Below are 21,168 nucleotides of genomic sequence, written 5' to 3' on the forward strand. Positions count from 1 at the left end.
AACCATGACTTTTACATTTTCCATCCATTTACAGACAAGAATATTTGGGAATGCAAGCAAAGTACAATGCCCTGGAGAGTCGTTCCAAAGACATTCTGCTACAGCAAGGAGCTGCCGTGTCTGGAGCGTCCGTTGCACTTTCAGGATTAGGCTCACGGCTGGATAATCTGGTCGAACAGTTGATAGCTTCCTACAACATTTCAGAACAGGATCTCGAGGTAAGTTCCGCAATGGGTCGCTTCGATCGATAATGATCTATTTAAATGTTAAGGTTTATGGCTAAGTATTAGTGTCTTAATTTTCGATTGTAGCTACTTCTAGATGGTTGTAGATTATGTACGTTTAAGTCAAATAACTAGACCTGTCATAACCATTCAGTGTAAAACAGTTCACACTTCATCACTAACCTTTTTTTCCCTCTCATCATGCTACTCTTTTTCTCTTTATCTCTTTCTTTCCTGTTCTCTGTTTTATAACCGGACCAAAACGATTTCGTTGCATTGAATGTTCCCGTTTCGATTATGCGCGATCGCTCTTGTATGCTTGTGTATTGTGTGTGTATATATGTGTATGGTTTTTGGTGGAACTAACTTTGTTTACACACAAACCCTGCTCCAACATTTCCCCCTGAGGAATTGTGCACTTTGTTTATCTTAAATTCACCACCGATGCATACTGCATCCGGAACTGCACTTTCCATGTGCATTTGTTTGCCGTTTTGTTGCCACGAATGGAAATGCACATCACAAAATGTAAAACATATTTAAAACGCTGGTACCACGCTGTACATACACTGCTTGTAGCGATTGCGAGCCATACGGTAAGTGGAGTGAGCAGGGCTGCATGTCTGCCGGGTGTGTGACTTTTTTTTTCTTCTGAAGGATTGCCCGTAGTGTTGCCAATTTGTTGGAAGAGGTTGACGTCCTCAAACGATACAAATTGCTCCGAGTCCTTGACCCTAGATTTGTCGTTCCCATAGTTTTGAACCAACCATTGAAAATCATTAAAGAAACCACCATTAAGCGAATTCTCCATTAGGTAGAGCGTGTAAGGGTGGAAAGGATCCCTTGGCTAGTGGTTTCGTTCGATTGGTAAACTGTTGCTGCATGTTGGAAGGTGTATCGTTATAGCGTATAATCCATTTATTGGCAGCATGACAAACATCGAAACATCAACAATGTTTCCTAATTGATTTATGCTTATGATGTACGTTTTGATATTTCAGTACATTCAGCTGAAAGCTAAATATTTTTTTTATTGTCATCTGAAGGAAGAGTTTTAAAAATAAGACATATAAAATAACTCAATTTATTGTCAAAAACTATTCGCTTAAAATTTGGTTGAAACAACGTTGACCGCACTAGCGACCTCTATATTTCAGACTTAGTACTTATGAAAGATTTCATTGGTATGGGACCAGCATGAAATATTTCACTCTTTCATTTCTTTTTACGTTTTGTGTGTGTGGTATTTACAGTGATTTAACTATAGTTTGCTTTCAAAAATGTCTAATTTGTATTTAATTTAAATTAGTTTATCATTGATGAAGACAATCATGATGGTTCTACCTGTATACAGGCATGTCTTCCTAATTGCACGTGTATGGTTTGATGATTAAAAAGTTTGAAATGAAGCATGTTCCAGATCTCGAATAGAACATAATTTCCAATCTTTCTATCTACTCCTTTTGCAGGACGTAATCTACCATAACGAAGCGTATACAAACAGCGCAAGTAGTGGTGATGGCAGTCCGGAATATGAGCAAACTGCTGATGCTTACACGGGCAAACAGCATCAACATTCGCAGCAACAATACCATCAGCCCCAAACCTCAGATTCACATTCGGTGACCGCGAAGGGAAGTGCAAAGACGGTTAGTGATGGATGTGCCGTACCGCTTTCACCACAGCGTGGCCAATCGTTCATAGCGGCAGTCATTAGTGCTATCAAGAACGCGACTAGTAAAACGGCTACCACCAAGTCAACTGTAGTCACTGCGAACGGTGCAAATGCAACCAACAAGGAGGGTCGAGAAAATAATGGCCACGGTAAGTGAAAGCAATACTATTTCCTTTTTTTTACACATTGTTGCTTACTTCCCATTTCTTTTCCCAGAATCCGATTCAACAGAAATGCTTGATTCGGAAACGGAACCATGCCTAATGATGGACAATGTGCTGGAAGACGTCACGATGCCGGATTCGCATTCCCACAACATGGTTTCATCGTCCACCCGTATCTCGCAGATCGAGATGCCATCGTCGCTGGAGAGTGGTGTGGGAGCGAACAGTAACGCCATGACGATGGCACACGATGAATCGCTTGACAATCTTTCGCAAGCCATCGCCAACCGGCAGCAGATCGAACTGCAGTCGAACATGATCGCTAGTGGACGCTCGTCACGATTCCATCACTCGGTCAGCAGCAATGATCAGCAGCAGGCGCGCAATACAGTGTCAGCGGTAACGTCAGCGGCGGTCGCCGTAACGACAGCACCGGACCATACAACCGCAAGCCATTCTTCATCGCTGGACGACGAAGAAAACAGCTGCTGCGGGGAAGCATCGATGGCCGAAATGCCTTCTATCTGCGAGTACTGCAATGCGCAATCGCTGGTAGATCAAGTGATCGATGTGGACAATCTGATCACGAAGCTGCTGAAGGTTCTGAGGATCGTCCAGATGGATAATGATCATTGCATACAGGAGCTGATCAATCATAAGTAAGTTGTGGTGCTTGAAATACGGCGTAACTGAGCTAATGTATTGTCTTGTGATGTATTTTCGCTCAGGAACAAACTGGCGATCTCCAACGAAGAGATTCAGGACCGTGTGAAGGAGTACGAGGAGCTAAACTATAAGCTGCAGGATGATCTGAAGGATGCCTATCATCAGCTAGAGGTGCGAGGAAGTGAAATAAACAGCAACAAGGTGGAGTTGTTAAAGCACCGCAAGGAAATTGATGTACGTCGTAGGCTAATAACGCTTACTGAACTTAGTATTACTAAAAGTTGATTTGTTGGCTTAATTTACAGAAATTGAATGAAGACATTTGTCAGTTGAGCACACTGTGCAGTGATAGCAAGCAGGCGAAGAAGATTGTGATCGATCGGGAGGAGATCTTGAACGCATTTAAGCTGTGCAACGAGGATGGAGTAGTGCCGGAACAGGAACTGTCGCAGTTTATCGTTCAAGCATGCACTGAGGTAATTGTTCTAAAGATTATATTACCAATCAATCGTATTTAAATATCCTTTCCTCGCTTTTTTAGATACCTAAATTGAAGTCAAAATTGTATGAAAAAGAGCAGCAGTTAGCCACGATGGCAAGCAATGCTACAAATGGGGCCAATTTCGTGATGACTGCCAGCTGGCACCAGGCGTTGAACGAAGCGAAGCGTCAATATGAAGCCATCGATCGCGCTTTGGAGGTAAACGATTCTTTTTGCAACTGTGGGACCAGTGGGAGTTCATATTTACATTTTTGTTTTGCAGACATTGGACAGCGTTAAGTCGATAGTGCAAGAAACGCCCGCTCTGATGGAACTGCAGCGCGATCTGGAGGAAACAAACTTTGCCTCCGCGTCCAGCTTTCCGCTAGTAACGGCGGCTCAGCTTAATCAACTCAACTGTGGCCAGGCCGGTACAAACGGCAATGGGGCCGGTGTGGTAAACGGCAACGGTATTATCGATTTGAATGCCAACGAAACGACACTCGCCAACGAGGCGGGAAGTGTTGTTGCAGCTGATGCGAGCTGCTACATTGATTCGACTGCTTAATCTTAATATGGACCAGTTTAGTAGGTAGCATTGATTTATTTATTATTTTTCCTTCTTTCAAGGTGGATTGTGTAGCATTCATTTTATCGTGATTCTTATAGCACCTTTGAAATTGTCTTCAATCGATTGAGGATGTGCAGTTATTTTTTTCTCTCGTTTTTTTTGTGGTTCGTTATTATTCATTCGTTATCATGCGTATGATCGCCACAAGAAAAAAAGATATATTGCATTTTGTTTATTTAATTCACTTATTTACAACAAAACACAAGTCGAGCTTCGCATCAAGTAAGAAAAGTCGTACCGAGAGGGTTAAGAGAGATTATGAAAAGTATAAAAAACTGGATCTTTAAACAATAGCAAACAAATAAACAATGTCCCTTTCTAGTTCCATAGCTAATGCTAAATCGTAGATTATGATTGAGATTTGCCGTTCTTGACATTACATAGACTCGATTAAAGCCGTTAGAAAGCTGCATGGTAGAAAGCAAGAGTAGAAAACGATTTATCTCCATTGCAGATGTGTTACTGGTGACAAATAAGTGTTACGATAATAATTTATTTCTTAAGCGCATTTGGCAAATAGACACTGCATACTTCCTGAAAAAAGGTTAGATGGCTTCGTTATCAAGCGTAGATAGATAAGGTCCAATGTTGTAGCATAAATGAAGAAGAAAACGGCCCATTGATAGTTCCCACTTCGCACCGCACTCAACTGTTTTAGCCATGTGCACGTTCGTATCCTCCGTCAGGTATTCCACCGAGGGCGACAATATTTCTTCTAAACTCCGTTGAAAGTTCCATGCCCGTACGTTTTAGCTGTAGAAAATATGAAACACTTCTAGAATTCCTTCCATAAGATAGATAGTTACGAAACGTTAGGGGAGAAAACAATCGAAACCTCCAATTGGTGGCAGTTAAAAGTAGATTTGAAAACGATTTTAAAAAAAGGAATTGAACGGTGAACCATTGCCACGTAGCGGTAGCGTCGAAACTACCGACTAAGCCTTTATATAGTGGTTTGTTCCTGTCTACACCATCAGCACTGCCCGCAATCGTACTGGTGACGGAACCCCTATCGCCAGTACCGACACTTCCGATGTTAGTTGTTTCATTTGTTTTTTTTTCTCTAGCATTTATTATAGTCTTTTCTCGGTGTAGGAGAAAACGCATCTATATATAAGCGTCATTGCTGAGAGTACATTCTAGTTGATTTCGTTTCCTCGACAGTTGCAAGGACTGTCATCCCTGTGTAGTAGCATTTGTTTTACGTTAGGTTCGGTTATTCTTTTTGTTGTCAAAATTAATAGAAAATATGTTGCTCCCCCGGGGCCCTTCTTATTGTGCTTTGTAAATATTTCTGGCGTAAGTGACACATGAACGATGTAAATTTTGTAGATTATACATTTAGTTTGTTTTGTTCTCTTTACCTTATCTTACTCATTTCTCCTAATGCTAAGTTTATCTGTATTGTGTTTTTATCCGGTTTTATTTTCAACCTTCTTTACTTATTATTTGTTTATATAAAATTTTGTAGTGTATAGCAAAGTTTCTTTTCCTCGTCTAAAGCAATTCACTATCCTTCACTGCTCCGGGATAATGCGTTCGTTTTGGCACTGGTGTTTGAAGTAAAATTCCCTTTATGCAACACCGCACATACACACACATACACACTCTCATATACATTCAAAAATATTTAACGAACTGCTCTAGCTTTCACACAGTTTGCACGATGTATCAAACTTTACAGAAAACAAAGAGCAAACAATAGGAAGAAAAAAATAGTGTAAATCCGAGCAAGTGGCACATGATGTGTGATGGTGTAGACATGTAACAAAAGGAGAAGAAAACAGCAAAACATAAACTGATAAAAGAACATTAAATTGTCGAACAACGCCAAGCATTAGGACTGCTAGCAATAAAAGAAAATCGTTTTAAATACCGTAGCTGAAGCTGATTCTCCCGATGGATTAGTTGTCCAGTTTCGGATAAACAGAATTCGTTCGAATTTAACTAAAAAGTAAGCCACAAAACCCTAAGCGAGCCAATTGAACAGATACGAAGAAAGCCTTTAACAAACAAACGCGACAGTATGGAATAATCTTAATGTGTATATCCTGCAATGTGGATATCGCTGTCCGTAAAGTAATGATACAGACTAAAGCATAAATGTACTACACGTTGTGTGCGAACATGAAAGTAACCAATCAGTAATCAAAATATGCCATTTGCATGAGCGTGTGGGAGAGATCGTGTGGGTAAAACAAGTAGCAAATATTTGCATGTAATGTGTTGTTGAAAAGTTCTGCAGTACTGGAATGCAACATGAAAAAGTGTTATAAGTAATAATGCTACAATGCAGCAAAAAATAGTCGATAAATACACACCTACTTGGCATTACTCCAACTCTGTACGGTCTTCGTAAGGTTACAATTAATAAAGTACTGCAACTTTACCCAACTATTTTGTGAATAAAAGTTAAATAAAGCGTATGATTGTGATTTATTCTGGCCCTTAGGGTTATCATTCTTTCATTAAATTTCCATATAAATACTAAAAAAAAGTTTCTATTTAGCTTTCCCATGGTGAGTGACCTGGTCCTGGAAATATTCGCCATCGTCGTTGTGATCTGTCCCGTAACCGTGTATAATTTCCAGCTCACAGAGGACAACGTATGTGAGAAACGTGACATATAGTATTGTCATGCTGAAGGCAAGGCTTTTCCGTGCCTGAAACCGTGTGAAAAGCACCGACAGTAAAATTGTTAACGACATGATGAAAAGATAGACGGCACAGGTAGGCCCTGATGTACCATCGCGGACGTGAATCGTAGCAGAGTTCGTTCGTATCATTTGAATGCAAAATACGGTACATAGTCCAATCAAAATATCTACAAAAAGAAGCATGCTGTTAGTGATCACGTAGTAGAAAGGAGTTTAAGAAGACTAAACTTACTGAAAACGGGTGCTCCTAGGCAGGCAGCGAAAGCTAACCGAGGATATCCTCGAATGGCGAGCGTCCTTAACGTGACTAAATCAATCCAACAGCTACCCCAGGCAAGTATGGTTATGGCAAATGAAGCGGAGGAAATGTTTGCAATAATGGATAATGTTTCCAGGATGGCAATCAGCTCGTAGGATAGAAGCATGATCAGGTAGGATGTTCCAAAAATGGTAAACAACCCAATACAGTTGAAACAGGATGGCTTCCGATCGTCACTAGCGGCAACGCAAATGATGACACTCAAGCAGGAAGTTGTGACGACACTTCCCACACAAATCCATCCAAGATCTGTACTAGAAAGCATATCAACTGAGAGAAGAACTATTAGATAGCAAGGCCATGAAAGATGAAAGATGTGTCTTAGTTTCTTACCTGTGGCAGTGCAGATGAGCAGTAAGGGAAAGAGGTTTAGATTAATGACAAAAAGACACTTGTTCCATCCGTGCAAGGGTAAAGCATAGTTCACCTTAGGCAATAGCAGAACCGTCAGCATCTCGACAGGAATGCTCCAGATAAGATACAATTTGCTGTACCAGCTGCCATTACAAAAATCTTCGCTTTGGAACGTTCTCACTCCGTGCCAGATACGTTCCAACCTAGTGACACGTCGATCGCCTTCCACATTTGACACCGTCGCTGTAAGCTTTATGTCTACAAGCTTTCCACCGGTATCTCGTATCTCTATCTGACTTCGAGATCGATTACCCTCACGATCCATCGCCAAGGAGACTGCATAAAGAGCACCAAGAAAGGCTACATAAAGCATACCCAAGATGATCGTTTGAAAGATACCAATCTGCTCATCGTACATGAGCTCTTCCACTAGCACGGAAACGATCAGTAAACTAATAATGTTTGGAACGATCACCTCCGGATAGATGGCAAACGATCCCAGCCAGATGACGAGTGCCGCGAGAATTGAAACCTGATAGACGGCCGTTCCAAGATACTGATTGTAGATCAGCTCGGTGTCCCCGGATTTATGGTGCTTCAGCTCCGACAGCACTTGTGCCAACCCATTGCCGTACGTGAGCAGTGTAACACCGGCGATGTATTCGTTCAAGCGCCATGCTTTAGCCACATACAATACACTATCGACGTAGCGATTTACGCAGAGTTGGTGTATAACCGTTCCTAGACACACCGCAAACAGGAGCTGGTGAGAGAGAAAGAACTGTTATTCTGTTAGGATTTACTTTTATGAGCTGTATTTCTCTCTTACCAAAGCAACAATGGCTGATGTGAAAAGAGCGAAGTTAGAGCTTTCAATAGTGCAGTACATAAAATGCATATAATCGATGTAGTGCATCGATTCACGACACTCTTCCGTCTCCCGGACGAATAGACAACGCTCATCTTCCAGCACGGAATGTACGTTGCTGCACGGTTGCGCCTGAAGTGATACGAATATGTTCTGATGAGCTTCATAGTGTGTAGTTAAGTTTTGAAGAGGATCTGCCACCGTTGGAAACATTGAGAAAATTGGGAAGTTGTAGAAGAACTGCAAGACGTGCTTCCGATTTGGCTACTTTGTAAAACAAGTGGTTTAAAGGAAACGTGCACTAGAAGAAAAAGTGATAGTGATCAAAGTAACCTCAAACAGTGTGTTATGAAGTAGTGTTGTAGAACGATGCTATTTCTTCAAAATGGTTCCTTGCTTCAGCGGTCTGTACGTCACGCCACATACGTCAACTTCCCGCGTCCAGTAAGTTTTGATAGCAATTCTTAAAGGTAACACCAGACATTAAATATTTTTATCTTCTTCTCTTTGTTCCAGGATGACTGTTCCTACCTTCACCAGCTACCAGTAGAGGAGCAGTGTGAGTTTGTGGAGATGACGGAAGCTTGTGCGGAGAGTGAATACTTTTTCAACTACGTCGGATATCTTTATTGTACTATCGGTTCCGATCGGGAGTATCTCTTCAACTTTGGATTTGTCTTACTGCTGTGTATTTGTGTCTACTATTTCATTATTCTGGGTACGACAGCTGATAAGTTGTGAGTAACTTAAAACTATGATTGTCATCTTGTTCCTATCCTAATTCCCAATACTTTGCCTTCTTCTAGCTTCTGTCCAACGCTAGCCGCCATCGCGAAAGCATTAAATATCAGTGAAGCATTGGCCGGTGTAACGATTCTCGCCTTCGGTAATGGATCGCCGGATCTGTTCACAGCTGTCGCTAATCCAGATGCAGACACAGAGCTTATGTTTTCAGAGCTCCTAGGATCGGCAGCGTTTGTGATTGCAGTGATCGGAGGGACCGTATTGCTGATACAACCATTCGACTTTCCACCGTGGAGTATCTCGAGAGATTTGTCGTTCTTTATAGCAGCGATCGTGTGGATAACGCTTAAAGCAGCTGACGAACGGTTCAGTCTGTACGATAGTGCGATATTGATTGGAATGTATCTTCTGTTTCTATCTCTGGTCATTTGGGAGTTTATTCAACAGAGACAGGAAATGCACAGGGCACAGTCTCTAGGTAAGAACGCTATGCTATTCCCATTACACTTAGACCGTAAATCAATGTTAAAACATCTGAAACTCATTGGTCGTTTCTAATATCTTCTAGAGATGAGAATAACAACTCTTTTTATTGAGTCAACTCAGAGTAAATGAGTCGTTATTAGCAGAGAGCTTGTTTAACGACTCATTTCGGAGACCTTAGGAAATTTTCAAATTTTTAGATTTTTTTTATTTTCTTGTTAGTTTTTAGTCTTTTTTTAATTTGAAGCATTATTTGAGTGAAAAGAAACTTATTGCAACAAATTGGCATTAAAATACGTCAATTTTTAAAATTTTGCTAAATTGCTCAAAAAAATGCCAAGGGGTAAGCCTTATGAAATTTTCGAGTTGAAATTTTTGTTTTTATTTTTTTGTTAGTTTTTATGCTTTTCTTCTTTTAAAGCATTATTTGAGTGAAATGAAACTTATTGCATCAATTTCGCATTAAAATAAAACAAATTTTTAAATTTTGCTAAATTGTTCAAAAATGAGGAAAATTTTACATTTTCTCAAACAGGGTATGGAACTTGGTTCCTCGAATAACTTCTGGCACAGACATCTGAGGGCATGGCCGTCCAAGAAGAAAATGTAGCCATTGTTGCCATCTATCGACCACAGGTTAAAGATTGGCGATCCGTTAAATACCGCCCGAGTTATAGGCAAAACTTGGTGCAAAAATGAGGAAAATTTTACATTTTTTCAAACAGGGTATGGAACTTGGTTCCTCGTATAACTTCTGGCACAGACATCTGAGGGCATGGCCGTCCAAGAAGAAAATGTAGCCATTGGTGCGATCTATCGACCACAGGTTTAAGATTGGCGATCCGTTAAATACCGACCGAGTTATAGGCAAAACTTGGTGAAAAAATGAGCCTTATGAAATTTTCAAATTTTTATAATTTGTTAATTTTTTCATAATTTTTTATTCCTTTTTTTGTTTAAAACATTATTTGAGTGAAAAGAAACTTATTGCAACCAATTGGCATTAAAATAAATCAATTTAATTTTTTTGCAAAATTTCCCAAAAAAAATCGTAAGGGGTAAGCCTTATGATTTTTTCGAGTTAAAATTTTTTTTTAAATTTTTTTCTGATTTTTTATTCTTTTTTTAATTTAAAGCATTATTTGAGTGAAAAGAAACTTATTGCAACAAATTCGCATTAAAATATATCAAATCTATAAATTTTGCTAAATTTCCCAAACACCAACTCACTATCTATCTCTTACTCATTTTGCACATCTCTAATATCTTCGCAGATAATGAAGCGATAGCTAGAGCTGGAAATCCCACTCATAGACCGATGGCCACAGTAAATCCTGGTGCAGGTGAGCAGCGAGTAACCAACGTTCCAGCAAATGAAGGATTGCTTGTCGATTTTTGTAATCACATAAATCCTCTTGATCTGGAAGAATGGAACGATGGAGGGTGGGCAACGCGAACGTTTTGTCTCCTTAAAGCACCATTTGTTTTGCTTCTTTTGCTTACAATTCCAATCGTGGACACTGACGTCGAACGGGACGGATGGTGTAAGATGTTAAATATATGTCATTGTCTCACACTGCCGTTGTTGATCGTGTTCGTAAATGGAGGTGAGTAAACCTGGAATAGAAAAGAACTAGGCGTAAGAAGTTAAACGGTATCTACATTCTCACTTTCCAGTTGCGTTCATAACGATAGCAAAGGTGTACATTTTCGTTTTGGTCATCTTAGTCGCATTACCCGTAATGGTTGTCATCTTTTACACATCACGAACCGATCGATGTCCGCGTTATCACAAGCTACTTACGCTGATGAGCTTTTTGGGCTGCATTCAAGTCATCTACGTTGTGGCACAGGAGGTAGTGAGTGTGCTCGAAACGGTAGGAATCGTACTGAAGCTATCCAAGTCCGTGCTCGGTCTGTCATTGCTTGCCTGGGGTAACAGTGTCGGAGATTTATTCTCAAACGTGGCTCTGGCACGACTTGGTTACGGGAAAATGGCATTCGCGGCATGTTTCGGTGGTCCATTGTTGAGTAAGTAATGATGGTTTTTAGCTTACTAAACTATGCAATTCACAACACAAAACGTTCTTGTTAAGAGATGTACTCTGATAAAAGTTCTCTTTTCTTCCAGATCTTTGCTTAGGATTGGGTCTTACCCTCATGACAAAAGCATTTGGTGTGCAGGATCTTATAGCAGATGTAAGTAGCGCAGATGCAACGAAAATAGATACTCACTCACTATGAAAACCCTTGTTACAGGTTCGTAAAGGCGTAATGGGAGAAAATTGCGAGGTGTATCTGTTCCAGATTCTCACCACAACCTGGCTATGTTTGCTGTTTACCAACTTCCAAGGGCGCCGAAGCGTTGGTCTCGCTATGATCGTAACGTACCTGATGTTTTTGATATTTTCATTCCTGGGCGAGTTTGAGCTAATCCATCCGTACGGCACAGATCATCATCCCGATCCGAACGGAGGCTAAACTCGAACCATTTCGGATGTGGCCTGCTTTCGGGAGGAAACAAATCAGCAACAGGGGTACGCCTATTTCCTATTCACAATATGTACACAGCGACACTTTATTAAACTGGTAGCTTTATTAAATATTAATAATACAGTACAGAAAGAAACAGTATCAAATCAGTAATAGCGTTCGACGAACTCCGTGTAGTATAAGAATGAAACAGTCTGCTACTGCTGAGCACATGTAATGCGTGTTGAACACACAGAATCATTCGGTTTCTGAATTTCCCAAACCATCAACTGCCTAACTAAGACCTGAATTTGGCTTTTGTAAAGATTCCTTTACGGTGCTACTGCTGTTGGATGAGGGCAAAAACTACTTTTCTTACAATGTTTTCACGTCCGGGTCCTGAGACCCACTCGTGATCGCGAGGACCTTCGATGACAGTGCCAGTAGCAAAATCAGTTCAAGTGATGTGAATACCAGTACAGACCGAGACTCATTCTTAATTTAAGAATTTGCTACGCATCACCGCACCCAACCATAGGCGCGGTGTATTCATAGTGTATCAAAACTAAATACCATTAATAGTATGAACAATGAGCTGCATGAAATAGGGGTTTTGTTTTTGTAGTAATGAAACCTTTTTGGGGGGGTCGGTGAAGATACTTGCTCCGGAGCTAGCTAGGATCGATCGTAGGAAGAGTGTGGATGATGAGACAGGAAACAGGAAGATGCAATAAAAAGTTGAAACAGGATGGCGGCCGCACTGTTGATCGCCGCACTCAACAAACACCTTAACCGGTCATCATCTCCATAAACTCTGCAAATAGGTTTTGTGGAAGGAAGTGGCAAAAGTAAGAGTGAGAATTTTATTAGATTTTAATTGCAAATTTCACCGCAAGCAGTAAGTGATTTGTAAACAGCGAATGTTAGCTTAGGTGTATGTGATGCAGTTTGTGTGCAGCTGTAAAAAGCTCGCAATGCAACACAGGGTGATGTCAGGTGGAGTGGCCTCAGAAATGAATGTGAACAGCTGCATCGCGAATGTGGAGGATATGTGTGTGTCGTTGCACAGTCGATGAAGTAAGACGTTAATGGTGTCTTTCACCAGTGTCGGTTTCGGGGGTTTTATGTTTTCCCCTCAGGGGAAAATTAATCGATCAAGGGAAGAAGAGGGGCTTGAAGAGTTGTACCCTTCCAAAAGACATCTGGATGAAATTTGCAAGGATTTCTCGCTTGAACTATAACCAGTAGAGTAGGTACGGTGAAAGATATAGTAGGAGAGTGTTGGAATGAAGAAGTTTCCACTGGACAATGACACAATAACGGTAGGGAAAGTCATGGCACTATTTTTAGACAACTCTAGCGGCCAGTATGGAAAATCAAACAAGGCGTTTTGTAGCCTTTTTTCACTCAATTGTCAACGATCTATCTTTTTCCAATGTTCGCCAACGTTCCGTTCGTGCTAGTTGGAACGATCGAGCACCGCTTTATTCGCGTTATGGTCTACATGCTTGACGTGAAAAACATGGAACATGTTTTAGTATAATTGAGCCAACGGCCAAAAAGGATGAGTTGTTGCGTGTTGTCTCCTACTCCACCGACCAAAGCAGACGATGATTTATAGCGCCGACGGGGACGAACCGGGGAGGATAAAAAAGTGTCATAATTTGGAAAGCGTCGTCTGAGACGTCGTTGATTTATGTGCGAATAAAAGACACGCCAGTGGAAAAAAAGTGTAGTTGAATCCCCGCCCCATTTTATGGTGGATAAAATTCACAACTTTATGATTATTTCAAACACGTTTAACGGTGCTGATCTCATTTGGATGTTTAATTAAGACAGAAAAAGAAAAAAAAAAGATAAGCCGATCAATAGGTGGCGAAATTTGGAAAACTTTTTTTTCCCCCGGAACGTTTCAAATAATAAAAGTTGAAAGTTTTAATAATAAGCAGAAAAGAAAAAAAAACAAAATCCATTTAGGAATTACAGGCTCGATGCTCTTGATGAGAAATTATTTCCCTTTACAATCAATTTTCCGGCATCGATTTTCCCTCCTGCGAGCACCAAATGCCGGGCGGAAGTGTTTGCGCAACTCCCGCAGTTCGGAGTCAACGTGGCTGTGTTATTATTAGCATTTATGAAATGTTTATAGCAAGCGCCAGCCTGGGGTTGGGGGATGGTCGGTGGCATAACACATCACCCGGTTTCGGAAAGTTCAATTTCGCCGAGGTTTATTTGTTCGGTTTTCGGGATATAAACATCAACTGTTCCAATTTTCCATGATATTCGGAATGCGTGTGTGTGTGTGCGTGTCTTTAAGTGGCGTGTGTATTAGTGTGCTGCTCAAGGATAAAACCAATCGAATTGGACCATTGGTTAGATGTTTAGCGGCAACACCACTTACCATCAAAGTCAACCGTACCGGAACCGTCCGAATCGATTTCCTCGATCATCATGTCCAGATCCTCGTCCGTAAGCTGATCGTCCAGCTCGCGCAAGATCTCCCGCAGACAGGTGGTCGGAATGAATCCGTTGCCCTCCTTATCGTACAGACGGAACGCTTCGCGCAGCTCCTTCTGCAGCGCTTCCTCGTCCTCCTCAACGATGAACTTGGCGGCAAGGGTCACGAACTCGGCGAACTCAATCTGTCCAGATTCTGGTCGGTTTGAGTAGTACAAACAACAGCAACAAGTGTCAGTTAAAAGATCATCTCTACTACTACTAGCCAGCAACCATATAAACTTACTGTCCTCATCAACCTCCTCAATCATCTCCTCGAGGATCTTGCTGTTAAAGGGTTGACCCATCAGTCGCAGGATTTCCGCCACCATGTCAGACGAAATGCTGCCCGTCTTCTCGCGATCGAAGCTGCTGAACGCCTTCTTCAGGACTGTGCGAATAGAAGAGAGAGAGAGAGAGATGAAGATTCAGAAACAGCAACACTGTAGCTAGTAGCTAGTAGTGAATGATCACTAGAGCCGGTGGAGAAGCTACATCCTTGCTTGCTACCCGGGGCGAATTAGCGTGTGCCGCTGCCAACAATAAATTCCGCCCAATTAGCGTCGTTAATCGGGCGAGACAGGCTCGATTTAATAATCCGTTCCCACGTTCATCCCGTCAGCAGGCGGATAAATCTTTCCTTTTTTTTTAGTTTGATTTCGCAAGAGGAGAGGGGACGTAGGGAAAGTCTCGAAGGAAGGGAAACATGATGCACGTTGTAATGGTTGGCCGATTGCCAACGCTGTGAAAGTGAAAATGGTCTACTCGATCGGTGATGCGGTGCGTGAGCGTCGATCTACGTATTGGGAGACCATCTTAGGTGAATCATTTATCGTAGAAATTGTAGTCTACGATAGATGAAATACCGCCCTTAATTACGTAGTGGATGAGGGAACGTGCCGGTAACATTCTTGTTGCTGAACGTTGTAATAAATGTTCACAATCAAGTGAAAATTAATAGTTAGACCGGTACGGTGTTGGCAATTTGGCGATTAAGTAGTTGCCGTAGGTGAAGGTCGATGAACTTTGTTACAGAAAAATAACAATGGAACTGAAATATTGTTTTTCCGAGGGTAAAATGTGTCTTTTTTTTTACAAATTTCCTATTTGTTTTTGTGTCAAAGGCATGCGCTCAGGAATATCTTTTATTTTAAAGGTGAGCTAGATTTTTAAGTAATCTTCTTAACATTCCATTATAAATCTTGTCCGGAAGACTTTAAGGGCCTGCATCATTGGAGGGAGTTACTGTGCCCATGAAGATTAATGCGAGAGTTGCATTTATCATATTAGCTAATGTTACAACCAATTCTGCAAACATTAAGCAATATTGTTTTTATAATTTTCTATCACCACAATTAACACCCGATCACCTAAAGATCATCACTAAAAGGTGATGGTTCTCTGCAACAAGAGCAACGAAAAAAAAAAAATAAATCCCATCCATCATGCATCAACCGTTCCATTATCTTCACCGATCAACGCTTCAAATAGGAAAATAATTCACTTTTAATTTGCCCACCAACAGCTACCCCGGGACTCGATAAATACATTTAGCACCTTTGGCCAACGCTGCAAACCAACCCCAAACCAACCGCAGTGGGTGGTGGTAGAAGGTTGAAGCTAAACCAAACAACAACGAAAAAAACAACATCCATCGCACGAAAAACGCACACTATCTATCTCTTTTGCGTGGTGAGTGAACAAGAAAAAAAAGGCACGATGCTTATTTTTGGAACGGTTACAAATTTTGGATCGGTTTTGTGGAGGCATGGAAAAAAACCGAGGGGAAAAAATACGACGAAAATTAACATCGGGAATGGGTTTTAAGCGGGAAAGAAAATGATGAAAAGCTAGCCCGAAAACGCGGTCGCAATGAAATGCTTTTCATCAGTTGTTCATTAAACCAGTACGACTCGCTTGGGGGGAAAAAAGAACGCGGAAAATGTGTTGAGTTTTCCCGTGTTGAAAACTGGAACTTGAGAAAAAAAAAACAGAACGACGGAAGAAAACATCAACAAAGCAAAGCGATGGAGCGTACGCGTGGGTATGATTCACATGCCAAACAGTCATCTGGTTTGCTCCGCCGGATGTTTCGTACATACGCTCCGACAGGTTGGAAGATCGATACTGATCGTTGCTAAGCGATGAATGATGGCTGTCAAAACATGGCTTACTTAGCCGCATCTTCCCACCCACCCGATGGATAGGGAAAATTCGGTCCAAAACCCCCGTGTAAACAAAGCAACAAATGTTGCGCTGAGGAGTCCTTCTCGGCACGAGTCAAAACAAAACTCATCCGGTTGGTGTACGTGTGTGCACGCTTGTGTCTCCCTTTGCCGACGTTCGACCGGATACAGGCAATTAGTCACACGCGGCTTGCGTTTGAAATTATCCGTTCGCTGTCACCTTCTTCTACGAGACCTTGAAGTCTCTCGGCACAGAAGCCGGCACTTGTTATGCGTGTGTGTGTCGCGTGTCGTCAGCGTGGGTTTTGGCACACAAAACAAAACCAAAAAGAAAAAAAAAACATACAACATGTGAAAACAGATGGCGCCTCGATGTAATGTTTGTAGAAGCACCAACGTCATACCGTGAAGGGTTTGTGAAAATTGTCCAAACCTTCCCATCCCATCCCGAATTTTCTATTTGTCGTGCAAATGCTCTGTTCTCGTATCGTTTCCTCTTTCGTCGGTGTGTCACCATCGGCCAAACAGATCGAAGTAGGCGAATAATTTGATTGGAAAACCGTTGCTAATACTCACTCGCAATCTGCTCTGGGGTGAGATCATCCTGGAAAAAAAGAAGAGAAAGGGAAGAAAAATAGGGGGATGAAATTAAAACACACATCTTCAGTCTTCTTTTGCATGCACGGTTGACAGCATGTCGGTATGCAAGAAATGTTGCCTCGGTCACTTGTTTTAGGTTGTAACCGAGGGGTCCGAGATTCAAGAAGGGGCGTGAAAACGGTTCGAAAATTAGAAACCAACTTGGCTGACCTGGATTTTCACATTTCATGTAGCCATTTCTCTAGTGTCATGTAAGGCATTCTGTCAAATACGTCACATGGAATTTATGTTCTGGCATTGCGAAGCAGAAAACGACTACAATACAACTACATGGAGACGCCTGGTGTTTTTCATCGGTAGAGCGATGTCATGGGGTTTTTTTCTCTCTCGCTTTGTTACTATTAATTTTTACTTTCGTAGATTTCTTTTTCTTTTTGAAGACATTGCTATTCGACAACAATGTAAAAATTTCCAAAAAAAAAGATAATAATTGAGAACAAAATAGCCTAGAGAAATATTTCCGTATCAATTTTGAAAATTGAGTTAAAATATTAAAAAGAGCAAAGTCTTTTTTCAACAAAGCATTTTGATAAAATCTGCACAACACTCTCGCTCGAAAATCACTTTACTATATTTTTTTTCTCATGAATGAAGGAGGGATTTTCTCAAGGGATGAAAAAAATTCTCTTCTCTTTTTAGCTTATATATAAAAACTATATCACATTTTTCACAAATTAAAGAAACAAGCCACTTATTACTCGATCCTCTACTAACCATGACTAGTGTAGTTGCTTTTACGGGATAAAAATCACTGAAAGCAAATTATCAACCGTTGAGCCGAACGTTGGTCGAACGAAAATTAAACTGCACTTGTAGTTGAGTTGCTTCCGACACGATCGTTCACTAGCGACTGATCGTTCGAACCGTCCGCTGGATCTTAATTCACTTTCTCCTCACGCTCACGCCGTACCAAACGACACAAAGACACACGTTTGTTCTGCCCTCGTTGTGTGCTGCCTTTTTTTCCCCGTGTAGTGGTGTAGTTGATTTCGGCTTTCTGCTTAAATTCAAAAGCGCATGGAAATCTCCGTTCCAAAAAACTAGAAAAAAAGCGATGTTGTATTGCTTTTCTGCCCACTTGACGCTTCCTTCCTCTGGTCGCTTGTGGTTGCAAAATTTCCCAACAAACTATCGCTGCCCACGGCCGTACGGCTCGTTTTTATTAGCTTGTTCAAATGGAACACACCTCCTTCCTTCTCTCTTCCACCTTGTCCTCCCCAACCCAGCCTCCTTCCTTCTCTCGGAGTCCACCAGGGAACGGTGGAAATGGGAGGGAAAATCGCTGCCTGTGTATGGGTGCTTGATGTGCGCACACGATCGCTTTTATTGCGCGTGTAAACTGCACCAGCTAGAATCGAACCCCGAAAGCAGCAGCATTTTCTAGTGTGGGACTTTCGCTGCTGGGAAGGGAAAATTGGGACAAACATTTCCTCACACGCTCATCGTTCAGTTTCACCCACTCGTGTGGCTAGTACGATCATTCCCTGCTAGAGAGTGTGTGCGTTTGGAGATTTTGCCCGTGTGCCCGTGTGTGCACGTGTGTACAAGGGTAAACACAGCCAGACCCAACGAACGGACAACGATCGTTCGTAGCGTTCGTGCGTGGTTCATTATAGCTGTTTTCCACCTGTGTTGTGCCGGTTGTAGTGTTGTGCAGGATCTCGCCACCCTCATGGAACCGAATGGTACGGGTCATGCTTGTACTGTCATTAGCACTGCAACACCAAGCCACGCTGCACATGGCAGTGATTTGATCTGCGGCAGTCATTGCAATTCGTTGTTGTTGTGATAAATGTGCAGGTGGTTGACGAAGGTGGTTGGGGAAGAAGGGGGGAAAGGGAAGGGGTGGAAATGGTGGTGAGGGTTAGGGTCAAACGATTGTAAACACGCTCGTGTCGAGAGTTTTCCCCTTTACCACCCTGGGAAAGCTTACAAGGGGAAGATTGATGATCTTTGATCGTGCTCAAACTGGCTCCTATGCAGGCCATCGGATTTTTCCAGCAGTCGTTGAAAAGCGAGGATTAATTTTTGATGGATGAAAAAGAAAATGAAGCATGAAATATTTTCTTACTATATAGCTTTGTTTTTGAGATACAAAATATGGCTTATTTCTCATTTCAAAATTTTGTATTTTTCTATTATTTTTGTGCAAATAGTTTTCTTAATCAGACACGCTAAAAACGTTCAAGGAAAGTAAGTTGCTCATCACTAGCATACTTCGGAAAAACATTTGAAGAAAACATTTTAGAACAAACTGGATTTTGCGCTCATCCACACTGTTTTCCAATGTTATTGCTTTCTAGTTATTACTTCACCGTCTAAATTTTGCCTTCTCTCCAATACGTCAGAACCATAAAAGTTGCCTCTAACCTAGAAGAGCATGTCAACTTCCACTGAGTGCATTCATAAATTCCTCGACGTTAAATCTTTACGACGCGACGCATTTCTTTCAACAAAAAAAAATGTCATTCCCGTTTTGCAGTGCCAAACAGTAGTGAAGAAGCGCAATTATTATGGGCGATGTTCATTTGTCTGCTTGTTTGCTTACTTTTGTTTTGTAGCGTGAGAGGAACGATGAAAAAATGAAAAAAGGAAGAGTCAAAACGCAATTCTGTCGCTTCTAGAACATTGGCTACGCACACGATCATTGGATTGTTTTGTTGTCGATGTCAATTTAAACTGAGTGTCTTGAGATGAACTTGCTTACGGCAAGGGAGCAACATTTTGTTGATCAACAAAATCCGACAAAACGGCCGAGTGGTTAAGGAAGCTGTGATCGTTTAAAATCAGCTAGAAAACTGTTGTTTTATTATCGTGACCTTATGAACCATCGAGAACAGAATGGAAAATGAAAGAATAGCCCGTCATTTGTACGATGATGCTGGGATCGTCATTTTCAGAGACATCATTTCCCATTTTCCCCATAGATAGCATGACGCGAAGATGAGTCGAGCCCCACAAAAACAAAACGAAAATAAAACCATTCAGATTAATCGGGATGCACTGCCATGACAGACGACATTCCGTCGCTAGCGTAAACCGTCCAAAAACCGAAAGGGGTTTCGGGTGTACTTGATCGTGAACCACTGACACACCGACGATCATCGGTACACCGAAAACTTACAAACGAAGCGTAAAACAAATTAATTTCACATTAAAAAGTAGAGCAAAAACCAAACGCCTCAAACTGAATGGGATGATTTTGCATCCTGTCTGGTGGCGTTTCGGGCAGTTTCGTCGCTGGGGAATACGTCGGCAACAAAGTGTGTTGTAGTTGGCGCACAATTTTCATTACGATTTTTTTGCTACAATTTTCACCCTTGGGATGGGATGTGTTTGTTGGGCGCACACGTGTTGTCGCTTTTGGGGTACGTCGCCGGAATGATGTACGATAATGAGTATTTTCCCGCCACTTTTCAAGCCATGGCAGCGGGTGAGGCGTTATTTGTCGATTGCTGTGGGTGTTTGTACGAAGAACGCACAATGACCCAATGAGGGTGGAAGTATATAGTTGCAGATCTGAAGAAGAATGACAAATTACAGTCGGGTCTTGGACTATTATGACAAAGTTTTTATTTTTTTAATTGAAGAAAAATGACAGTAAGGTAGAGTAAACAATCTTCCTAAGTAAGACTTTAATAAGACAAAATTAAAAATAGAGTAAGAGAGAAGTTATTCAATACATTTGCTAAACTTGTTGTGTTAAGTATTCTTTAAGCAATCCTTTAAAATATTAATATTCTTATGGACTTAGTAGACGGACAGATTTATTTAACATCATCTCGTTAACCTCAATTTTCTCAAATAATTTTAAATTCTGAGCCCTGTGTTTTTAAACAATTTTGTTTTAAAGTCTGAACAAAGAACGGAACTTCTTCGGAGACGATCTGTTTTCTTTTCTGTCCAATATATTATGAGGATTTCAAGATGCATCCAACGTTGGGAAGGTCAGCTCTTTTATCGCTCTGTGCTTCTCTCCACACGCGCCAGATTGACAGATGACAGTTGCAAGTGCAAGTATGAGATTATTCGAATCGTTTAACTTGTTCAAGGTTTTCTCGGACGTACTACTTCCAAGTTCCACGTGT

General features: G+C 41.3%; 4 protein-coding genes across 6 annotated transcripts in view; 2 read left to right on the plus strand and 2 right to left on the minus strand.

The window, feature by feature from the left end:
* The window catches only part of LOC125771268 (uncharacterized), a 54,454-nt gene extending 48,174 nt beyond the window's left edge, over nucleotides 1-6,280 (plus strand). Inside the window, exons 4-10 of the mRNA XM_049441698.1 lie at nucleotides 35-218; nucleotides 1,694-2,048; nucleotides 2,116-2,722; nucleotides 2,792-2,963; nucleotides 3,035-3,205; nucleotides 3,271-3,429; nucleotides 3,494-6,280. Of these exons, the coding sequence (XP_049297655.1) occupies nucleotides 35-218; nucleotides 1,694-2,048; nucleotides 2,116-2,722; nucleotides 2,792-2,963; nucleotides 3,035-3,205; nucleotides 3,271-3,429; nucleotides 3,494-3,778 (1,933 nt within the window). The 3' untranslated portion in view covers nucleotides 3,779-6,280. The remainder of the gene's footprint in view (nucleotides 1-34; nucleotides 219-1,693; nucleotides 2,049-2,115; nucleotides 2,723-2,791; nucleotides 2,964-3,034; nucleotides 3,206-3,270; nucleotides 3,430-3,493) is intronic.
* Nucleotides 6,281-6,288: 8 nt separating this feature from the next.
* On the minus strand, nucleotides 6,289-8,326 carry LOC125772313 (mitochondrial sodium/calcium exchanger protein-like). Its single transcript, XM_049443883.1, has 3 exons — nucleotides 8,001-8,326; nucleotides 6,731-7,934; nucleotides 6,289-6,665 (listed from the first exon to the last, which is right to left on the minus strand). The coding sequence occupies exons 1-3, from the start codon at nucleotides 8,250-8,252 to the stop codon at nucleotides 6,343-6,345; spliced, it is 1,779 nt and encodes a 592-aa protein (XP_049299840.1). The 5' UTR covers nucleotides 8,253-8,326; the 3' UTR covers nucleotides 6,289-6,342.
* Nucleotides 8,308-11,812, plus strand: LOC125771301 (putative sodium/calcium exchanger 7). Of its 3 annotated transcripts, none has more exons than XM_049441806.1 (7): nucleotides 8,308-8,483; nucleotides 8,556-8,776; nucleotides 8,846-9,261; nucleotides 10,541-10,873; nucleotides 10,944-11,297; nucleotides 11,398-11,465; nucleotides 11,526-11,812. In XM_049441806.1, the coding sequence occupies exons 1-7, from the start codon at nucleotides 8,409-8,411 to the stop codon at nucleotides 11,745-11,747; spliced, it is 1,689 nt and encodes a 562-aa protein (XP_049297763.1). In that variant the 5' UTR covers nucleotides 8,308-8,408; the 3' UTR covers nucleotides 11,748-11,812. The 3 variants fall into 3 exon arrangements, with proteins under 3 accessions (XP_049297763.1, XP_049297764.1, XP_049297765.1); XM_049441807.1 differs by having other exon boundaries at nucleotides 11,382-11,465; nucleotides 11,526-11,641; XM_049441808.1 differs by having other exon boundaries at nucleotides 11,382-11,576.
* A 31-nt stretch (nucleotides 11,813-11,843) lies between these two features.
* On the minus strand, nucleotides 11,844-18,217 carry LOC125771372 (troponin C). The gene is made up of 5 exons (XM_049441916.1): nucleotides 17,795-18,217; nucleotides 16,997-17,024; nucleotides 14,482-14,625; nucleotides 14,140-14,391; nucleotides 11,844-12,552 (listed from the first exon to the last, which is right to left on the minus strand). The coding sequence occupies exons 1-5, from the start codon at nucleotides 17,795-17,797 to the stop codon at nucleotides 12,527-12,529; spliced, it is 453 nt and encodes a 150-aa protein (XP_049297873.1). The 5' UTR covers nucleotides 17,798-18,217; the 3' UTR covers nucleotides 11,844-12,526.
* Between the last annotated feature and the right edge of the window lie 2,951 nt (nucleotides 18,218-21,168).

Source organism: Anopheles funestus, chromosome 3RL (assembly GCF_943734845.2).
Source record: "Anopheles funestus chromosome 3RL, idAnoFuneDA-416_04, whole genome shotgun sequence".
In the NCBI taxonomy this organism is placed as follows: domain Eukaryota; kingdom Metazoa; phylum Arthropoda; class Insecta; order Diptera; family Culicidae; genus Anopheles; species Anopheles funestus.

Bases quoted from the DNA above. Each gene is read 5' to 3' on its own strand.
- LOC125772313 (XM_049443883.1), bottom strand. From the start codon at position 8,252: ATGTTTCCAACGGTGGCAGATCCTCTTCAAAACTTAACTACACACTAT. The intron at 7,935-8,000 runs GTAAGAGAGAAA...CTCTCTCACCAG, and splicing joins CATCAGCCATTGTTGCTTTG to CTCCTGTTTGCGGTGTGTCT. The intron at 6,666-6,730 runs GTAAGTTTAGTC...TTCTTTTTGTAG, and splicing joins CCTAGGAGCACCCGTTTTCA to ATATTTTGATTGGACTATGT.
- LOC125771301 (XM_049441806.1), top strand. From the start codon at position 8,409: ATGCTATTTCTTCAAAATGGTTCCTTGCTTCAGCGGTCTGTACGTCAC. The intron at 9,262-10,540 runs GTAAGAACGCTA...ATATCTTCGCAG, and splicing joins GCACAGGGCACAGTCTCTAG to ATAATGAAGCGATAGCTAGA. The intron at 11,466-11,525 runs GTAAGTAGCGCA...CCCTTGTTACAG, and splicing joins TGCAGGATCTTATAGCAGAT to GTTCGTAAAGGCGTAATGGG.
- LOC125771372 (XM_049441916.1), bottom strand. The intron at 14,626-16,996 runs GTGAGTATTAGC...CTATTCGCACAG, and splicing joins CACCCCAGAGCAGATTGCGA to TCCTGAAGAAGGCGTTCAGC. The intron at 14,392-14,481 runs GTAAGTTTATAT...CAAACCGACCAG, and splicing joins TGAGGAGGTTGATGAGGACA to AATCTGGACAGATTGAGTTC.